The sequence below is a fragment of the Esox lucius genome, chromosome 17 (assembly GCF_011004845.1).
Source record: "Esox lucius isolate fEsoLuc1 chromosome 17, fEsoLuc1.pri, whole genome shotgun sequence".
Lineage (NCBI taxonomy): Eukaryota > Metazoa > Chordata > Actinopteri > Esociformes > Esocidae > Esox > Esox lucius.
Window position 1 is genome coordinate 5,154,433 of NC_047585.1, and position 22,068 is coordinate 5,176,500.

General features: G+C 38.2%; 2 protein-coding genes across 2 annotated transcripts in view; both read right to left on the reverse strand.

Annotated features, from left to right (window-relative positions):
* Positions 1–5,402, reverse strand: part of ahcy (adenosylhomocysteinase) — a 30,073-nt gene extending 24,671 nt beyond the window's left edge. The window contains exon 1 of the mRNA XM_010902926.5: positions 5,274–5,402. Within this exon, the coding sequence (XP_010901228.1) occupies positions 5,274–5,301 (28 nt within the window). The 5' untranslated portion in view covers positions 5,302–5,402. The remainder of the gene's footprint in view (positions 1–5,273) is intronic.
* A 10,309-nt stretch (positions 5,403–15,711) lies between these two features.
* chmp4ba (charged multivesicular body protein 4Ba) overlaps positions 15,712–22,068 on the reverse strand; it is a 28,331-nt gene continuing 21,974 nt past the window's right edge. The window contains exons 3-5 of the mRNA XM_010902927.4: positions 20,941–21,055; positions 17,498–17,627; positions 15,712–17,155 (exon numbers count right to left, since the gene is read on the reverse strand). Coding sequence (XP_010901229.1) covers positions 17,091–17,155; positions 17,498–17,627; positions 20,941–21,055 — 310 coding nt within the window. The 3' untranslated portion in view covers positions 15,712–17,090. The remainder of the gene's footprint in view (positions 17,156–17,497; positions 17,628–20,940; positions 21,056–22,068) is intronic.

The following is a 22,068-nucleotide window of genomic DNA, read 5'->3' on the forward strand; positions in this document are numbered from 1 at the left end:
CAGGCCCTCTAACCTACTGCAAGGTGAGGGGCCATCCAATGAGTTGAGGTATTTTGTGCTATCTGAGCAGACAAGACGATTCTGTACACTTTGGAGAAATCAATGAAGACAAGTGAGCCAGTTCCTGTGGCAGACATGCATGGCCAAAAAATTTAAAATAAAACTCCACCTGATTTCAGAGATGGGTTAGTATACTTGCAAAATAAAAAAAGTAATCACATTGGAGCCATTATCAGAGATTAAGAAGAGGATCAGCATTATGAGGTCAATCCGAAAGAGTGCCATTGTCCGCTTTTAAGACCTTGTTGTAAGTATGTTGCATGGCATGCGTTGTGTTGTTAATTAATGTTAGTACCACCAGTCTGTTGGAGTGGAGACTTTACACAGCCGAGTAGTGGTATGCTAAGCATTCAATGTTACTAATTAATCATGCATTGAATGTCAAAGCAGATAAACCCACTTTCTATAAAACCACTGAACAAATTTCAATACGTATAAAACATCATTAAACTTAAAAGGATAGATCATTCGTTCATTTTATCTCCACTTCGTGCACAAAAAAATGTCCCGTCTGCATTAGAAAGTTGTGAACTTTCTAATGTATACTGAATTTTTGGGGACTTAGTCGCTTACCCGAACAACAAAAATAAAGGCACCCGTCTAGCAAGAGAGATAAAAAGCCAATTATGTTTGTTACCCTTAAGGGGAGGGACTATGTACAAAATCATGATCTTTCAACATGGTTCATCCGATAAGGATTAAAATCGACAGTCTGTCCTTTAACAGTTTTTCTTGAAAAAGCAGTGGACTGGACTAGAACTGCACATGACAATTGACTTCAACTGACTCATCATTCATGGTGAGTGGTCACCTCATGACTGATAAAGATCAAGCAGGGACTTTGTAGAGACTGGCAGTGAGCCCGAAAAAACCTGATGTTGAATATAATTTAGCATCAAGAACCAATGACTGTTTGGATCAAGAGGTATCCACTTAACTGTTGTCAGTCATAATGACTAATTAAATGATTTTTTTTCTCCACAGGACTGTAAAAATTAACATTTCAGCACCTAATATTCTGATACCTCTCACCAGTAGAGCATCCAAAAGGACCAACACTGGTGCAGCGTATGTTTGAATGGCGTTTTATTCAAACGTAATGCTTGAAAAAACAAAATTCCCAGATCCAAAATGTTCACTTGTGCCCAATGTTGAATTAAAAAGAGAAGAATCTACATCAGATTTAAGCCATGAATGAGTAAATTTGTCTTAAAGGTAGACATTGGTAGCTGCCTATAACAGGCTGAACTCAGAAGAGTCAGTTTCACAGTTACAAATTTCACAGACAACTGGATTGTAACAGCTGCAATCAAACACTGCACTCTTCAGATGTGAAAATTAACCTTGTGCTCCAGTCAGAAGGACACACCCAGAATGTGTGCAAACTGCAAACACAGCATAACTGGTTTTGTCCTGCATACCAAAAGGTTCAAAGGGTAACGTTGTTTTTAGATTATGCAATGCAATCCATGCCCATGTGACAGAAAACTATTATGATGTTAACCAGAAGCAAATGTCATTCCCGGACATCAAATAATTATAATTTACAATAACAATTAGACTAGTTCAGAGATTCCCAAACCTCTTCTCAGGGACACAGAATATCCAAAAGGGAGCCCACACACACCACCACACCATTCTGAGATTAGAATTAGACCTTTTTTTAAGGTGCTACATAGAGATACTAGTTGTTTTCTACCTTAACTGTTACATTATGAACCAAACTTATCTTAATTATGTTAAAATTTGTTTACAAATTCCAAATTAGCAAGCAATGTGAAAATTCATATGGGAAACATTTGTTGTTTGACATAATATACCATAGAAGGGTTTGAAGTGAGAGTATACTTTTTGATTCCAGGGCTAGCGTCACTAATACAACTAATCAACCATTCAAGCCCTTGAACAGTCGAGTCACATGACCTAACTCAAAGATATAAAGGGGCATACTGCAGCGATTGTAATGCTGGGGATCACTTAGTACTCCCTTACCTCACATCGCAAACTCACCAAATGCTGTGTGCATGCTGCGTATTGTCAACAACCCATGGCTAGTGGTTTACCTTCTCGTTCACGTGCCGCAAATCATGACCTCTGAGACAGTCAAAATGGGAGAAGAAACTGGATTGCTGCTGAGAACGGCCATTGTGAATGCAAGGACCGCTAATCAGGATTCAAAAAAATTTGCTACAGTTTTTCTGGGGGGAATTTTGTTAACTGCATCTTATATCTAAGCTACGTGTTGTAGTTTTAGAAATCGGGGAAAAACAGGCCTTATTTTAGGTGTCTTTTTCACCCTGGCTCTTCCTATGAATCGTATTGAGCCCTGTGGCACCGACTTGTCTTCAGAACCTGTTCCAAATCAAAACAAAAACCCCACTACTGCTATGCATACTAGCACAAGGAGGACAAAGAAGTTGTACAATAAATCATACATGTCATATGTATGCATCTTTACTGAACTGCTATTTATACTTTTCATTTAAAATATAATCTACAATCAGCCTTTGGCATTTCATAAAATACCAATACATTTTTCTACACTTGCTGCCATTGTAATCCAATGGGGAAAAAATTGGATGTGCAGACCTGCCTGTGTAATTTATGCCATTTCTCTCATGTATAATTGTGGGGAGTTATCAAGTTGCACACCAATTTAAATCAGGACAATCTCAGCTTCATAACTAAATACATTTAGACTGTGCCATTCACTGTAATCCAGTGCTACTGCCTAAAACCCTTTTTTCCCCATGGACCTCTGAGCTTATCCTATTGATTTCCAATGGACAGGCATGCTAGTCTATTTAGGCAAAAATCTCAATGTATATACGTGGGGCATCATTTTAATGAAGAATCTCTTTTTAATGAAATATGATTTGGCCACACTATACCTTGTAATCAAACACTAGACAATAAATAGAGTTGTGATTTTTGTAATACCTCCAGGTTACCCAGATGTAATCACAATTCATACAATAGAGGATTGAATGTTTACTTTCTACATCAGACTTTTTTCCAGTTTCGTCTTAAGAAGCGACGGTAGGAGTAAAACAAAAATGGGCACATTAGTTGGTGCCATTTCGTAGGAATGGAATTATTAGTACTAATCATGAGAGGCCCAGCGAAGGTTCGATTTAATTAATTTGCTATGGCCTAGCAGCAGTGTTCCAACTCAGCCAGTGTTCTTAAGTGGTTTTACAGGTGTGGGTGAATTGTGAAGCATTCTATAGGCTCTGTGCACAAGCGTATGGACGAACCTCCGCTTTAGCCAGATGTCTGCATATCATTTTCCGGTTTACTTAAGGTGATCACCCGCGTCGCCCAACATTTCAGTTTTTAGTAGAGGTCTCCAAGACCTGCCTGAAATAAGCATTAGTGATGTCCATCGAATTGTTGCTGCCTGGTCCCCTGCTCCAACAAGCAAGCAGAACAAGGGAAGCAAACTCTACGTATCGAGTTCTGTACAACTACGAGGGTAAGTAGTTTACTGTGGTGTGACGGCCGGCTATCGGCTAAGCTAGTTAGCAACGTGTTCCTTTTTAGTGTAGTATTAGGCAGGACAATAGAACGCATAGAAATTCACCCTAACCTCAAAAACGGCAAAGGAACGCTAGCACATCCCCATAGCAAGTGAATTGAAACAAACCTTCGTTCAGCCTCTTCTAACCTGAATTAAGCTTAAAATTCCATAGCCTCAAAAAAACACCAAAACAGGTCTCTCCTTTTATTTTACTACTGTAACCTCATTTCACAACGAAACTGGAAAAAAAAACTACTGGCATAGGAAGTAAACATCTGGTCCTATATGGTATTAATTGTGCTTAAACCTGCGTTACGTGGAAGTATATATATATATATATATATATATATATATATATATATATATATAAAAATCGCCTTTTCTGACTATTTTTAGTCCAGCATTTGAAGTAATTGAATGGCACAAGCCATATTTTATTAAAAAGAGGACATTCTCCTGATTAAAATTATGCCCCACTTAAATGAGTCACATACATTATAATTATTTTTTCCCCATACAACAGCATCACTCATCTTGTTGTGAGTTTAGGTGTTTACTAATGCAGATGAGTATTAGTAAGTAAACCGGAAACTGCAATACCGACTTCTAGACAAAAGCGCAAGTTCGTCACTACGCTGGTGCACAGAGTCTATTGTCCAACCTAGTATGAGCAAAAACCAAGAGCCTATATGTAGAGGACCTTTAAGTTGGTTGTAAAATATCTAGGGCCCCCAAGAAGAGGTTTGGGAACCACTGGTCCGACTGAAAGAATATTGTGTAGTAAATGATACATTTCTGTGGGACAAAGTCTAAGCCAGCACATGCCACTATTATGCTATTGAGTAACTTGACCTTTATTCAGAAAATCCCTGTCAACCTGTAAATTGACATGCGAGGTTTCCGATATAGAATTCTAACAAGTTGAAGTAAAGTTATTTGCCCCCAACCCCGTGAACAGTAACTACAAACAATTGTAGCTATTCATTTCGACAAGTCACAAGTTCAGTTAAGCATAAACAGTCGAATATAACCCTCTAGCCAAGTTAAACCATCAAAGCACATAAAGCTCGGATTTAGTGCACCACGTGTACTATCAACAATAGTTGTATTTTCCTGTGTCCATCAATCAAGTAACGCTGGCGACGTTGCGCACTGACACGTAGGAAATGTAGTTTGAGTTCCAAGTACCGCTTAGGAACGAATCTACCAAGCTCGACTAAATGGACTACAACTACCAAGACATTAGAACTAAGTATTCAGAATAAAACCATGCTTGATTTTGGGTGTTACGCGTGTCGACTCGATTCATTTTGCAACGTTACTCAACGCAAAGCAAAATCTTACATATGACCACATATACATTATGTTGAAACTAAAAATGCCGGTATGCATGTTAGCTCATTTTAATAAATAGGGAAGCCAAAAGCCGCTCGGTAAATAGACCATGCGTTCCATCCGGTATGGTTTATTAAGTGTTTAAAGCCAGTGCGCATTATAGAAAATGTTTTGTCATCTAAAATGTCCCAAAGCAGGAAGCTGAAATGTAGCTGAAAAGCTAGCAAGCTACTTAGCTAGTCAACTCTCCAGGCCAAAATCAGTGTTACGCTAGATTTGCCGGCTGTCGCCTCTCGATGCATTACATCGATTCGAAGCTCGCGTGCACGAACAATGAAATGTGTAAATTAATACTGACCGACTTTGAAGGGAAGTTTCTCAGACATGGTTGTTTTCTTTTGGATGTTATAGTCGTGTTATATGTGGTTGTTGCTGTCTGGCTTTGGAAGGAAGGGAATGAGTGATGTGAACTTGAATATAAGTATGCGTCAATTTGCTTTCCGGTAATATTCATGAGGTTTCCGTGCCAATAGGATCTCAAAATCAAGAGAGTGGCAACCAATAGGAACCCAAATCGCAGGGTAGGTGTGTATTTGAAACACAGACGTCACAGCAGAACAGTATCTCACGGTAAAGACAGTGTTGCCAAGTCCGCTTATAATAGGCACATTGGTCTTTTTTTTTATGAAGTCTTTTGAAATTATTACTAGTTGCGTTTTTTGGGCTTGTTTTGAAAGGTTTGGTCGCTTGTTAGGAAAATCTGAGAAGCGACTTCGTTTTTGTACATTTATGGTAGCTACTTTCCCTAAATGCATTGATTGACACTGTCTGCTCACAGCCTCACAATAATGTAAGTGCTGTAGTGTAATTCGCTCTACTACAAATCCCCACGTGGATCTTTCCTGCCCCTAGCTCCCTCTCTTTGGCGAGAAATCAAGTTAGAATTCCAAGCGATGTTACAATTTCAACGTTTATTTGTCAAATGCACCGAGCAACGCAGCGTCATCCTGAACAATTAAATTATTGTGACAAGGCACCCGACAACTCCGTACTGAGTGTTAAGAAGAATGTATAAGCAAAAATATAGCCAGACAAAAAATAAAGCAACACTATACATAACACTGCACATTAGCAGCAGTTTAAAAGTGTGTACTGTCAACTAGTAGCAATCTTAGCCTATAATTGATTATACATATAGCTAGTAATATACATAACAATGTAAACTAGCAGCAATTTGGTAGAATTATTCAATATAATATATGAGTGTAATAAGCTAATGAATGGTGACATAGCACACTACAGCTAGGTAGTGAGAATCCAGAAGAAAAATATATACACAGCAAAAATATAACAAGAAGAGAAAGCAATAATATACATAACACTGTACACTGGCAGCAGTTTAGAAAGAGTACTGTAAACTATCAGCAATATTGGTGGTGGTATTGAAATTATAGATAATAATATAGGCAATAATATACATAATGTAAACTAGCAGCAATTTTTGAAAGAGTAGGATGGGGAGTATGAACAGTATGGTAGAAGTATTGAGTATTATAGACACTTACAGCAGTGATGATGAGTCATCATTCATGACATTAGATGACAGAGCACTAGATACATTTCCACAAACGATGGCGCCAACAAAGTGGTCCAAGTATGGCAAAAAGTACAACAAAGACTGTGTACATCAAGTGGTCCGTGATGACAGTAAAGCTCTGTGCAGATACTGCAAAGCAGAATCTATTATTACAGTTTATAACAAAAAACAAGCATAACATAGCATAATTGTATATACAGTATCTCACAAAAGTGAGTACACCCCTCACATTTTTGTAAATATTTGATTATATCTTTTCATGTGACAACACTGAAAAAATGGCACTGTGCTACAATGTAAATTAGTGAGTGTACAGCATGTATAACAGTGTAAATTTGCTGTCCCCTCAAAATAACACAACACACACCAATTATTGTCTAAACTGCTGGCAACAAAAGTGAGTACACCCCTAAGTGAAAATGTCCAAATTGGGCCCAAAGTGTCAATATTTTGTGTGGCCACCATTATTTCCCAGCACTGCCTTAACTTAACCTTCACCTTAACCCTCACCAGAGTTCACCAGAGCTTCACAGGTTGCCACTGGAGTCCTCTTCCACTCCTCCATGACTACATCACAGAGCTGGTGGTTTTTAGAGACCTTGTGCTCCTCCACCTTTCGTTTGAGGATGCCTCACAGATGCTCAATAGGGTTTAGGTCTGGAGACATGCTTGGTCAGTCCACCACCTTTACCCTCAGCTTCTTTAGCAAGGCAGTGGTCATCTTGGAGGTGTGTTTGGGGTCGTTATCATGTTGGAATACCGCCCTGCACACATGCTTGACACCATCTGAACCAAATCTTGGTCTTATCAGACCACAGGATATGGTTCCAGTAATCCATGTCCTTAGTCTGGATATGACGCTGGGCACGTGCACTCAACTTCTTTAGTCGACCATGGCGAGTCCTATTCTGAGTGGAACCTGTTCTGTTAAACCGCTGTATGGTCTTGGCCACCGTGCTGCAGCTCAGTTTCAGGGTCTTGGCAATCTTCTTATAACCTAGGCCATCTTTATGTAGAGCAACAATTCTTTTTTTCAGATCCTCAGGGAGTTCTTTGGTATGAGATGCCATATTGAACTTCCAGTGACCAGTATGAGGGAGTGTGAGAGCGATAACACCAAATTAAACACACCTGCTCCCCATTCACAACTGATACCTTGTAACACTAATGAGTCACATGACACTGGGAAGGGAAAATGACTATTTGGGCCCAATTTGTTGCCAGCGATTTACATTTCTCACTTTTGTGAGATACTGTATATATAAAAATAATATATATATAGCCTACTAATACTAGATACATATGGTACTAATGTTTTTTACTCTGCCCCTTAGTGCTCCTGACCCCTCGTTTTCCATCTCTCCTCTCATATTCTGCTCGCAGGTGATCAGAGATGAGTGGATGGTGCCTGCCTTTCATATACGCGCTGTTGACGTTTGATTGTTTTTTGTAAATCATTGTTTGCTTGTTGATGTTAAAATACATGTTTTGCGTTTCAAACTCTGAGTGGCTTCAGTTTAATATGTTGCTGGCTCATTCATTGACCGTAACATGCTATAACAGTATTGGACTTGTTTTTGAAGCTGCGGTTGCTTGTTTGACCCGTGAGAGTTGGCAACACTGGGTAGAGAGAAACTAAAGCGGTTCGCATCTTCCTCAGTGGTACAAGAGTTTTGACAAATTCGATCTTATGGAGACTTTTTAAGAAACAAAAAAATATTACTTTCTACGCAAACATGAACATTCTGATGTTGATATGACAGTCAATGCAAACTGCATTCTCAAGAAAGCTCAGCAGACTATAATTTGTGAGGCTTGAGCACCAAAGCTCTTCTGAATTTTTATTACTGTACCATAGAGAGTATATTGACAGGCTGTAACACAGAGTGTGCAGGACCGTAGATTTATACAGGGGACTGTAAAAACAGCAACCACAATTATTGTAATTGAACTACCCCAACGTCATTACATTTACACTATTCGCTGTGAAAGGAAAGCCCAAAATATCATTAAAGACACCAGCCACCCATGCTTTGTTCTCCCTCCTCCCATCTAAAAAAAGATACCGGAGCATTAAATAATAATAGCTGTCTTTATAATAGCTTTTTTCCACAAGCAGTTAGGCTGATGAATAGCTGTTGCTGTGTATTTATTGTACTGAATTTATAAAATGTTATTGTTTAATATTTAATATTTATTATATTGATTGAATGTAGTGTCCCTAAATGTTGTGTTTTTGTGAATATGTGTCCTTTATGTAAAGGCAGAGAGAGCCAGAGCACTAGTATTTCATTGTATTTTAATACACATGAAAATAAGGTTAAACTTGAACTCATGTTTGCTGTGAATTCATAACACCAAACAAAACATTATAATTGCAAAACATTATTATATCCTTATATTAAAGAGGGAAAACCTTACATTACAAAACATTATTATATCCTTATATTAAAGAGGGAAGCCTTATTTGTTCCCCCCTTGTGGAATATATCTGAATTACTGTAATAACACATTCAAACTAACAAACTAAGTTTTACTTTCACTTTTGGTCACCTAGCTTAGAAAAGATTTAAGAACTAAGATGACCATACATCCCTGTTTGACATCAGTGTCGAAGAGCATGAGTCAAGTGTCAGAAAGAGGCTGCACAAACTTAGCCTACATGGGAAGTCAGGAAGAAAGAAGCTTCTGCTCTCAAAAAAGAAAAACTCTGTGTTGTTTGCCAGAAAACACATAGGTGAAGACCTAAACTACTGGAACAATGTGATCTGGATAGATGATTCAAAGGTGGAGTTGTTTGCTGAACTGAACATGAATCTTGCAACAGGGCAATGATACAAAACACACAAAGCTACAAACAGAATAAATGGAGGGTTATGGGATGGTGGAGTCAAAGCCCAGATCTCAATCATATATAATGCTGTGGGGGACTTGAAGCAGGCCGCACATGCAAGAAAGCCTTCAAACATGACATAGTTGAAGTAGTACTTTTGGGCAAAAGTTCCTCCCAGTCAATGTAAGAGACTGATAGACAGTTACAAGAAAATGCAGCATGAAGTTATTTCAGCCAAAGGTGGCAATACCAACTATAAAAGCTAAAGGTTTTTCTGAACTATGCATTTCTGTAGATTTTTATGAATCATTTATTACAAAATGTAATTTTTCAGTGTAATTTATGAAAATAGGTTACCTTTATCTGTCTTACAGTGAAGATTGCAAGCTCAGGATAGAAATGTTAAGAAAAAATAAGTTGGGAGTTTGATGTGCTGCTTCCTTTTACATCTGTACCTCGTTAGTGAGTTAGAGTCGAAAGAGCTGTCAGTAAAACTGAATGACATAATAATTGTGCAATTGTTAAACTTTTTTCAGGGAGGTCTCTAAGAAATAAAAGCATGAGAAAAAACTGTCTAATTTAAGCACATTAAGCTAAGGGGATGACTGATTTATTTAGCGTAACAAATTCAGTATTGCACAACAGGTCTATAATAGATTAACGTTATTATATAACATTTTCACGAGGAACTCTCTGAGATTATATGACAATACAGTGAAAAATGTTTGGTGATGTAAATAAAAAAATGTGTTGCATGTAATACGTCACAGAAATATAAATATCAAAATGTCCCAGATTTTCAACTTAGAAAACCTTTCACCTTAGTAAAATAATATTATTCAGTGCTTTTTTTTCTCACATGAAAAGAAATTGAGCGAATTCTGTAGGATTGTATCAACAAACAAATGATTGAGGGATTTCGCTTGCCGTTGTCTGCCATTGCTCGTTTTTGGAGAAATAGTCACGTCTCCGGGACACGGAAAGGGGATGCCTCTTTTTATTTGACAATTGAAGCCACACTCTGCCTTCGGTTGACCAATAGAAAATATATTTTTTAAGATGGACTTTTCTATGAATCTGGTTAGTAAATTTTGTGAAACACTGTTATTCCACCAATACACAGCAGATATAATGGATGCTATTATGCTAGTATTATACATGTTTTCTTGTGTTATAATGTGAACATTCTACATAATGTCCCTTTAAGTTAGGTCCTTTCCCATTTAGTTCTGTTTGACGAAAAAGGCAGGGACTACTTAACAGTGTCCAATAAAACATTTAACAACTAAAGCCTTGTGTTAACTGGAATAAATACAGTTGTCATGCTTCATTTCAGAAAACACTCTGCAGTGTTACCAAACCAAATGTGAAATTAATGTTTCACTATATAATTTCAACTAATTGTGTGCGAGTGGGACATGTGTCATATATTACACACCAATGCGACCAAGACATCAATGAGGGTTGTTACGAATATGACTTAAAACATAATTACAGTGTATGCTAAATACATGCAACTTTCAGTGGAAGTATTTAAGGAATGCATTGAAATGACTGTGCACTCTCATGGAAAGACTGATCAGTGCCACTTCAGCAAGTAATTGGAAGCTCCTAGTTAGTTCCCAGTGGAAAATTTCATTTGGAATTAGAATTTGGGGGGAATTTTTTTTTACACACAAAGTTTTACCACTGATATTTAGCCCTTTCAACCACACAATGACATTACGTTTTTGAAAAATGAACCGCATCAACAGACTTAAGCACATGAAAACAATGCAGACTTATCACTTCTGAAAAACCTATTTTTGATTATGACCTGAAGCTAAAACTCAAATAAAATGTTTGATGACATAAAAAATATTTAATATGTAAAATCTTATCTGTATAATAAATGTTTGCCAGTCTAAATGCGATATGCATCTGGTCTGCGATAACCGCGTAAAAAAGGAAGTTTGTAGAACAACTATGTGAGCTTTTCTCATTTTCCTTTGAAAACATTAACTCTTGTCAAAGCAAAACAGATAACATGGGTGGATTTGTGTGTCTAAATGTCATTTGTGAGTCACAATAGTCTTGGAACACCAAAAGAGCTCTATTTCAGCCCCACTTACAGTGGATATAAAAAGTCTGCCTTTAATGTGACCTATAACTTGAACAATTCAATTGAAACACATACGGAAATCTTTGAGGGGGAAAAATAAAAAATAGAAAACTCACAATAACCTGGTTGCATAAGTGTGCACACCCTTAAACTAATACTTTGTTGAAGCACCTTTAGATTTTATTACAGCACTCTTTTTTTCTGTCTCTTCTTTGCAAAACGCTCCAAATCTGTCAGATTTGTGCACAGCTCTTTTCAGATCACCCCACAGATGTTCAATTGGATTCAGGTCTGGGCTCTGGCTGGGCAATTCCAAAACGTTAATCTTCTTCTGGTGAAGCCATGCTTTTGTGGATAGGGATGTGCGCTTTGGGTTATTGTCGTGCTGAAAGGTGAACTTCCTCTTCATCTTTCTAACGGATGCCTGAAGGTTTTGTGCCAAAATTGTCTGGTATTTGGAACTGTTCATAATTCCATCCCTGACTAAGGCCCCGGTTCCAGCTGAAGAAAAACAGCTTTAAAGCATGATGCTGCTGTAATGGTCCCAGCCTGAGGGGACCGTTCCGCTTCGTGTTTTCTGTTTGTCCTTGGCTTGTCTTATCCTTGTATGGTCTTTCCTGTTCTTGTTTCAGTTAATCGGTCTATTCCTTTCACCTGTGTTTAGCCCCCACCTGTTTCTGTTCCCCTTGTTAGTCTGTGTATTTAGTTCAACCATTTTCTCCCTGTCGGTCATGTTTCTGTGTTCCTGACACCTGAGAGTATTTCGTAGTGACCGGCACGCTGTTTTGTTTCTCTGCTTTTGTGTTTATTAAAAGACGCCTCAAATCTCTGCGCCTGTCTCCTTTGAAACGTGACAGAATGACCGACCTAACCCAAAGAAGGCAGCAGAGTTGGATGGTAGGGGAACTCCTCGAATGGCCAGATTCCGACTCTGAGGAGGAGGACCCCTGCCAGTAACCTATTAGAACGCTGGCTACCTCAGTGGCCGTCCCAAGCCAGAGGCGTCGCCAGCGTCGGCAACGGGCCACCCTGTTCCTCAGCCTCCCCTACCCCGTGTGGGCTGGCCAGGCTGTAGGCCGGTCTACCGGCACGCCCCTGCTCCGCGGCCTGCCGTCGCCCCTGCTCCACAGCCTGCCCATGCTCCGCCGCCCCTGCTCCGCGGCCTGCTCCTGCTCTGCGGCCTTCTGCCGCCCCTGCTCCCACGTTCTTTTGGCGGATTTCATTTTGCAAACTTCAGCTAGGCATGGATGTTTTGCTTTGTAAGAGAAGGCTTCTGTCTTGCCACCCTATGCCATAGCCCATTCATATGACGAATATGGGAGATTGTTGTCACAAGTAGTACACAACCAGTAATTGCCAGAAATTCCTGCAGTTCCTTTAATGTTGCTGTAGGCCTCTTGGAAGGCTCCCTGACCATTTTTCTTCTTGTCCTTTCATCAATTTTGGAGGGACTTCCAATTCTTGGTAATGTCTCTTGTGCCATATTTTCTCCATTTGATGATGACTGTCTTCATTGTGTTCCATGGTATATCTAACGCTTTGGACATTTTGAACCCTTCTGACTGATATATTTGAACATTGAGATCGTTCTGATGCTTTGGAAGCTCTCTGCGGACCATGGCTTTTGCTCTGAGATGAAACTAAGAAAATGTCAGGAAAATCCTACTAGAACAGCTGAACTTTTAATTGTGATGAATCAGTCACTTTAAATGATGGCAGGTGTGTACTGACTTCTATTTAACATGAGTTTGAATGTGATTGGTTAATTCTGAACACAACCACATCCCCAGTTATAAGAGGGTGTGCACATTTATGCAACCAGGTTATTGTAAGGTTTTAATTTTTCCCCCTTGAAGATTTCAGTTTGTTTTTCAATTGAATTGTTCACATTATAGGTCACATTAAAAGTGGAAAAAGGTATGACATGATTTATTTTTGTCAAATTTGTCTACATCACAAAAACCTGACAGGGGTGTGTAGACTTTTTATATCCACTGTACATAGAATATATGGAGGACAAAACCTGCCAAAATATGAAATAAATGTATCAAATATATTCATTCAAAAATAGAACAAATGTTTTAATCAACATTATTTCCCTATTTATTTAACTTCTTGATCATTAATTTCTGTATTTAGTTTTTTTTTTTTTCATAATCTTATGTCTGTATATATTTCTGAAATCTTTTATTTCTGTACTTATTTCTCTATTCTTTTAGTTCTATATTTCCTTTTCCTTAAGCTTAAGGGGTAGGGTTCTTCCGGCGGTAGTTTGTGATGGCTTGGATGCCCTGCCACATGCATTGGGATTCGGAGTTGTTGTTGAAGGGCATGCAGTTTGTGGTCATGTTTAGCCATCTTGATACCCCTTTTCAGGTTGGCCCTGGATAAACTGTAGGCCTCACTGGATCTGAAAGCAGCATCATGTGCCTTAAGCAATGGTCAGACCTCTCTGTTCATCAAGGCTTCTGGTTGGGGAAGGTCTTTATTATTTTATGGGGTGTGACATTGTTGATGCAAATGTTAATGTAATCCAGAATGGAAGAAGCATATGCTTATAAGGTCTGTATGGGTGTCTGGGGTTGCTTGAGTGGAAATAATCCCGTCTGTGTTAAAACTGGTGGTTCAGTAGTGAGTCTGCCCCCTCTGGCCACAATTTGACTAACCCCACTGACCTGTCCAATATTTTTAACCCTGTAGGTATTAAATTGTGGGAGACCTTACCGTTTTTCTTCCTACCGCTTTGGTATGCTGTTATTTTTCAAAACACTTAAGAGTAAAATGTCAAATTGATCACACTTGTAACACAGCTAGCTTTACAGTGCCCTCCATAAGTATTGTGACAGTAAAGTCAAAATTGCAATTTTTGCTGGCAATTTTGGCATATGAACATTTTATTAAAAGTTTAATAAATAGTATTGGGACATTTGGCTAACAGGTATTTCAAACTGATTAGAATTGATCAGGTTTCCTGTGGCATTGAATCTTCACACATAAAAGAGCTGTGAATTTGTAGTCTCAGCTCCAGCCTCTGCTTTGCCTTTTGAGTCTGCGTTTGCTGTTATGAATGTACAGCAAAAATAGTAATTTGTACTGTCCCAATACTAGAGAAACTATTATTTTTGCACTACACTACCTCACGACCAAGGTTGTGGTTTTCAATCCCAGAGGACCTTAGGGTTGTCATTCTGTACTTCTGAATATAGATGTCAAAACGATGTCAAATCTATATACTAACAAAACAGTGAAGATTAAGAGCAATCAGTGCTAGAAAACAGTACCTTAACAGTGGGCAGGAAAATCCTTGTATTATCATGTACTTCAATGAGAAACATGTCTATCTAGATAAAACATTGTGTGATTCTTTAATCTTGTGTGATGTAGTCAGTCAATTGAAAATATATCTCTTGTATTAAGAGTTCTGAAAAATGACTATGTGCAAAAATAGTACGGAAGCCATTAAAAAAACCTGTAATCATGTCTCTTGATGTTTCATTTTATTTCTGGACACCCACAACAGCACATCAAGTTGATAATAAAGCAGAGCAGTTCTAATTCCACCTCAGTATTGTTGTGGATAGTTTTGTAAGTAGATAGATCAGTTAGCAGCTAACAGTTTACATGACCATTAATTCATAATTAAATTAACTCTGTTGTGGGTACCTTATTTCACTAGCATATTACATCGAAATGCATTAGACCCTGACATTCAAAGATTTCATGATATTAGCAGTTATGTCCAAAAAGTGAAAACTATAAACTTGTGCAATCCCTCAAACCTATTGTTTTTAAAAGGGATTGACCTTTTAAGGATTTTATGGACATAATCTTTGTTAACTCATAGTTCCCACTAAGAAAGCCTTAGAAATCAAGGTTAACAAAATCAACCTACCATTGTGGATGCACAGTAAACAATAGTAACACTACAAATGCCATTCCAAACCGTGATATTCCATGATTTTAAAACCATATTTTTAACACACAATCCAAGACATTGACAGCACTTCTGGCCTAACCCAAATTCATGACAGCATAAACTCTGGCACTCCCAATAGTATATACTCACTTTTGCTGACCAACAGGAATGCAGATGGCCAGGAACTGACAGCTGGCTGATTTGAATCCCTGATCCAATCATTGCTGCTTTGCCCATGAACAAAGCCCTTAACCCGAATAGATCACGGGTCACTTTGGATAAGAGTGCCTACTAAACAAATTACATTTTAAAATGCAGATATTCTTGTACAAAATGAAACAAAAAGGCACAACTTGGCAAAATGTTTAATTTAGGCGTACCATTAGAACAAGGGTAAGTTGTGAAAGGCAAGGTAGGAAGACAGACCAAAGGAAACAAGAACTAGACTGCCAAAGACAGTCATACTTCAACACACAACCTATATTAGAGCATATAAGACATAATGATGCTTTCATACTACAGGATTTCTTTCCCCTTTCTGGAGCTAGAATTTAGACAGAAATATACATTTGAGGGAAAATAGAAAAATTGTAAAAACATCTGAAGCAGCTTGGTGAAATACAAAATAGTGGGGAAGGTCGACAAAGTTGGAAAAGCCATGATGCTAAATAATTCTGTCTGCCTGTGACTTGAAGTCTGAATACAATCAATTCACATAACAGCATATCATAAAAATAATAAATCTTAGAACTCCAAAAAGCTCAAACCCTAAACCATTTTTTAAACCTTTAGTGTTAATGGCTTTTAAAGATCAAAATGAACAAACACACACACTCACAGAGGCGTGCATACTCTTACAGTCACTTCAATTACACAGAACCGACATTTCAAGAGAAATGTCAACGTGTTTTGCAAAATGTAAGTAGTTGGAGGTAAAGTCCTTTCACTTTTCAGTGACTGTTTTAACAATCTCCCAGAGAAACATTTCAGGGATCCCATGTGGACTTGTCCCTTAGATATTTGCCTGTTTTAAAACGCCAGAGTATTTGGAAGAATGTTCATGATCTAGTGTAATAAATCTAGCCAAAATCAAATGTAAGCCCAACACCAATAGCCCAAAAGACAGGAATCAAACCTACCTGCTGTAAATTGCTAATAATAATAATGTAGGTCTATTCTAACTGCATATCTTGATAAACAGATTGACAAACAGCTGATTGCCATGTGAACACATGACACTGATGAAACAAATGAATGAAGACACATGTAGTGTAGAAACAAATGAATAAAGAGTATTGCAGTATCTCTAAGTGTAGGGGCATTAAACATGTGCGGTATGAGGTATTACACATTTTTGCAACATGGAAGTTTATCAATGTGGAGGAGTCATTTTTATACTTTCTTTAAAATATATTCAGTGGACTAAGAAAAAGGGGTGGAAGGAGTGCAGCAATGCTTAACAGAACAACCATGTGTGTGACGCACAGAAAAGAAAACATTTTTAATGAGCCAATTTAGTTTGGTCGCCCCAAATCATGCCATTGCCTCTCAATAGAAGGCTGAGCGGGACAGTAAGCGAAAGCTTGTCAAGTTGATGTTTTGTCTGTTTTTTTGTTGATTTTCTAAAGTCTCTGTATATTCATTAATTTTTCACTATCTTTTCCCAAACACAAATAAATCACACTAAACCGCAGTCTTTCGTTTCCACCTGTGGCAGGTTATCAGTGGCTAATTGGCGGCCCATGCCTCCAGATCCTTCATGTCATCCTCGTCTTCCTCTTGCTTCTTGTGTACTGTAAGAATGAAACACATTTAACAGAGTTAATGATTATTTTTATGAACCGATATAGCAGAATAATTTGCTAAAATGTCTCAAAAGTTATATAAATAACACTACCTTAGTTTTGTTGCATAACAGAGTTAGACCATATTATTTATGCTTTATTTGAACACAAACGTGGGATGAATTTAGTAAAGCTGCTACCTCCCCAGCTTCGTATCTGCATTGTGTGCCCAGACAGAATTTTATAAACAAGTGCTGTGACTGTCAATTTAATTACTGGCAGTGGTATTTGTATATGTGGCTAGGTTTAAAACTGGCTAAGCTTCAGTGGCAAGGCCAATAGATCCATTACCTGCTGGCTTTGCAGGTAAGGAGGTAGATGGTACATTTGGCAACGGTACATTCTCTGTGCCAGCGATTTCCAGCAGGTTATTGTCTAGTTCCTCTTGTTCCAGTTCTTCCAATTCTGCCAGGAGATCATCCTAGATGGAAACATTTTTTTTTTTTTTTACATGCAACCATATGCTTATTTACAACAACAAAAAACACACAGCCATGGTTAACCTCACAGCGAAAAGTTAAAATTGTTCAAATTTTTTCCACATACTAATTACAAAGCATACTACTGTAGAATTCAGCTTAAATCTTGGCCCTTTTCGCACTGGAATAACAAGGACTGCTGCTAGCTAGCTCCTGCACAAACAGACCACACAAAGACTATACTATAAAGTAGCAAAACTAGCAATCGGGGTCTTCTCACAGGCTGTACTTCCCTAGATGAGAGCATTGTTACCTATATGTTGGTTTCTGAACTGTGTACGTTTTCTGTTATTTTCTGTTAATGCAGCTTTTCTGAATGTTTTGTTATTATCTTGTTATTATTACTACAAAGTAATTTACACTGAGGCTCACTGGAGAAGAATGCTGTGGACTTCAGAATCAGGCCAACTGCCCAATAGATACAAACAAGATATCCAGACACCTGTTACCTAAACAGCTGCACTATACTGCCCCCAAAACACTGCTAATCTCTGGATCTGAACAGCTGAAATAACCTCTTTCCCAGACCATGGCTCGCCAGTTATACTATTGGGTGAACTACAGATAGGTCCGGAAATAACTGGTCACTGACACAAATTTTGTTATTTTGGCTGTTCACCAAAATACAGCTCCGGAAAAAATTAAGAGACCACTACTCTTTTTTCTTTCCTTTCCAAAAAAGTTGAAAAGGAAGGTTTTGAGTGAGGACCAGAAGCATTCAATTTGCAGTGGTATCTTAACCCTTCTGTTCCTCACTCAAAACCTTCCTTTTCAACTTTATTGGAAAGGAAAAAAAATAATTACAAGCTGCATATTCAAGTTACAGTTGTATAATGAATATGGGCTTTAAGTGCAGTCTCTCAGCTTTATTTTGAGGGTATTCACATCCATTGGAGAAAGGGTTTAGGAATTACAGTTCTTTAATATGTGGCCCCCTCTTTTTCAAGGGACCAAAAGTAATTGGACAATTGACTCAATAGCTGTTTCATGGACAGGTGTGGGCTATTCCTTTGTTATTTCTTCATCAATTAAGCAGGTAAAAGGCCTGGAGTTGATTCCTGGTGTGGCATTCGCATTTGGAATATGTTGCTTTGAACCCACAACAAGCAGTCAAAAGAGCTATCAATGCAAGTGAAACAGGCTATCCTTAGGCTGAAAAAACAAAATCTATCAGAGAGATAGCAACATTAGGAGTGGCAAAATCAACAGTTCGGTACATTCTGAGAAAAAAAGAACGCACTGGTGAGCTCTGCAACACAAAATAGCCTGGACGTTCATGGAAGACAACAGTGGTGGATGATCATAGGATCCTTTCCGTGGTAAACAAAATACCCATTAACTACATCCTTAAAGACTTCACTAGAGTAAATACAAAGGGTGCACCACAAGGTGAAAACCTTTGTAAGCCTTGTGAATAGAAAGGCCAGATTACTTAGCCAAAAACAGGGTTTTTCCTGGCAGAATGTGTGTCAAAACCAGACACTCCTATGTGATAAACTTTATATATCTAGCCACAAAGAAAACTATTATAGTGTAAAATCTGCCCTGTTGTCCATGTCGACTTGAGCAGCTAATGCACACTGCAATGTCCTCCCTAATACAATAGCAACCAAAAAACAAGCAATATATCTATTCTTTGCATATGAACGTTACACACATACATATATGTGAACTCTACTGAAAAGCAATCTGTGATTCTAATCTGTGATACTACTATCATCTGAAACATTAACAAATGTTATGCGGATCAGATGTAGTTTAGGCGTTAAGTTTTATTTAAATATTTGTACATGCTTGGGTGTAAAAGGTCCTCAAAGAGAAAATATTTGATTGTAACATTTTCTCTTACTTTGAAGCCTCATTTTTACTTTCAGAACAACTGTTTTTGATTGAAAAGGAAAAAGGTTTGCTCTTGACAAAAAGACACAAATGTACGTTTACACTACATGTGCGGAACTGACAAAAAAACTGAAGATCTTGCACAATGCTGTGTAAGACCCCTTCACAGATCAGGGCAAACTGGCTCTAAGCAGAATATAAAGAGGAGTGGGAAGCCCCGGTGCATAAGTGAGCAAGAAGGGAAATACATTAGTGTCTAGTTTGAGAAACACGACTCACAGGTCCTCAACTGGCAGCTTCATTAAATAGTACCTGCAAACACCGGTCTTAACATCAACAGTGAAGATGTGACTCCGGAATGCTGGCCTTCTAGACAGAGTTGCAAAGAAAAAGCCATATCTCAGATAGGCCAAAAAATGTTGTCCATGTCGACTTGAGCAGCTAATGCACACTGCAATGTCCTCCCTAATACAATAGCAACCAAAAAACAAGCAATAAATCTATTCTTTGCATATTAACGTTACACACATACATATATGTGAACTCTACTGAAAAGCAATCTGTGATTCTAATCTGTGATACTTCAGAAGGACCATAGGAGGGACATTGACACTGTTTTTTTTTGGATAGTCAGAAGGGGGAACTGAACAGGAATCAAAATGTTAAGTTTGCATGTCAAAATCAGGAGAGTTAAAACTAGACCATAGAATCCTTTAAGGTTTGTGGTACTTGTATAGCTGCAACTATACAGAATCTAAATATTGTGCACAATTATCACTGTCTTCACCCACGCAAACTAAAGTGTTCCTTTGGTATTTGCGTTGTTTACATTGTTTGTATCCATCAGCTTGTTCAGTTTCTTTACAGATGTCCCAGCTAGCTTGAAAAAGTAAAGGAGAGCTCCACACGACTGAAGTAAATCTCTCTGTGTGCCACAGAAATGTACAATCATACTATAATACTGTAACAAATGACCCCAAACTTTTGAACGGAGAGTGTAATTCAATAACCAGCAGATATTACATAACATTCCCTGTAGTGAACACAATTAACATAAGTCCAAGTGATGACTCACCCAAGGGGGGAATTGAACTCGTGTTGCAAGTGATGAAAAATATCAGGGACTTAGAGATTGAAACTGGGATCCAATTGCCCAGCAATATCTGCAAGTGATTTAGGCTGGTGCCTGACAGTTCTTAAAAAACTTGAATAGATATTGAATGTAACAGCTGACCACATTATAGTGACCCCTGGTGTTTTGTTCACCCCAAGTACATTATAGTGACTGCCCTGTACAACTGACTAGTGTGTACATATTAATAAACTGAATTTCTCCCCAACTCTTCTATAACCAATCTGCAGACTGCCATCATATGGAAAACATTCCCTTCACTCAGCTTCTCAACTTCAGCTTACCTCATCAAATTCCTCTCCAAACCCTACAGGTTTAGAAATAGCGTCAGAAATTTCTTGAGCAAGCTCCTGCTGCTCTGTGATGTCCTGCATTAAGTCATCCACTTTGTCTATGTCCCTGTGAACAAAAAAAACAATGCAATTTAATTACCATGGAAACTGTATTTAGGAAAGTGATGTGCAACACCATAAGTGACCATTACACACACACACACACACACACACACACACACACACACACACACACACACACACACACACACACACACACACACACACACACACACACACACACACACACACACACACACACACACACACACACACACACACACACACACACACACACACACACACACACACACACACACACACACACACACACACACACACACACAATTATCGTGGCCAAAAGAATACAGGAAAACGATATTATCGCTGTATCTATAAAGAAAATTGGGGGGGGGAAATATTGCTATTATCAGTCAACTACAACTTTGTTTAGTGTGTTCGCTCTCTTTTTTGGCAAATTAATTACACTCCAAATACGAGTGTAGGGAGGTGGAGAGAAAAGCAACCAGATGAACTGATAAAAGATTCACAAGGCCTAACACCAAGAGGAGTTTCTGGAAAAATACAGATAATACAGAATACGATATCATCATGTGTATTATTAAGATGATCTCGGTATGAGATAATTTTTAATTTTTTTAATGATTATCGTCAATACCAGTATATCATAACACCCCTGATATATAGAGTATGTACAGTTGTGCTCAAAAGTTTGCATACCCTTGGAGAATTGGTAATATACGTACCATTTGTAAAGAAAACATGAATGAGCAGGCAAAACATGTATTTTATTTCTTAAGGATTTCACATTCAACATGAACAGTGGATATAAAAAGTCTACACACCCCTGTTAAAATGCCAGGTTTTTGTGATGTAAAAGAATGAGACAAAGATAAATCATGTCAGAACTTTTTCCACTCTTAATGTGACCTATAATGTGAACAATTCTACTGAAAAACAAACTGAAATCTTCGAGGGGGGAAAATGGCCTTGTGCTTAGGGTCATTGTCATGCTGGAAAGTCCAAGAACGTCCCATGCGTAGTTTTCTTGAAGAAGAA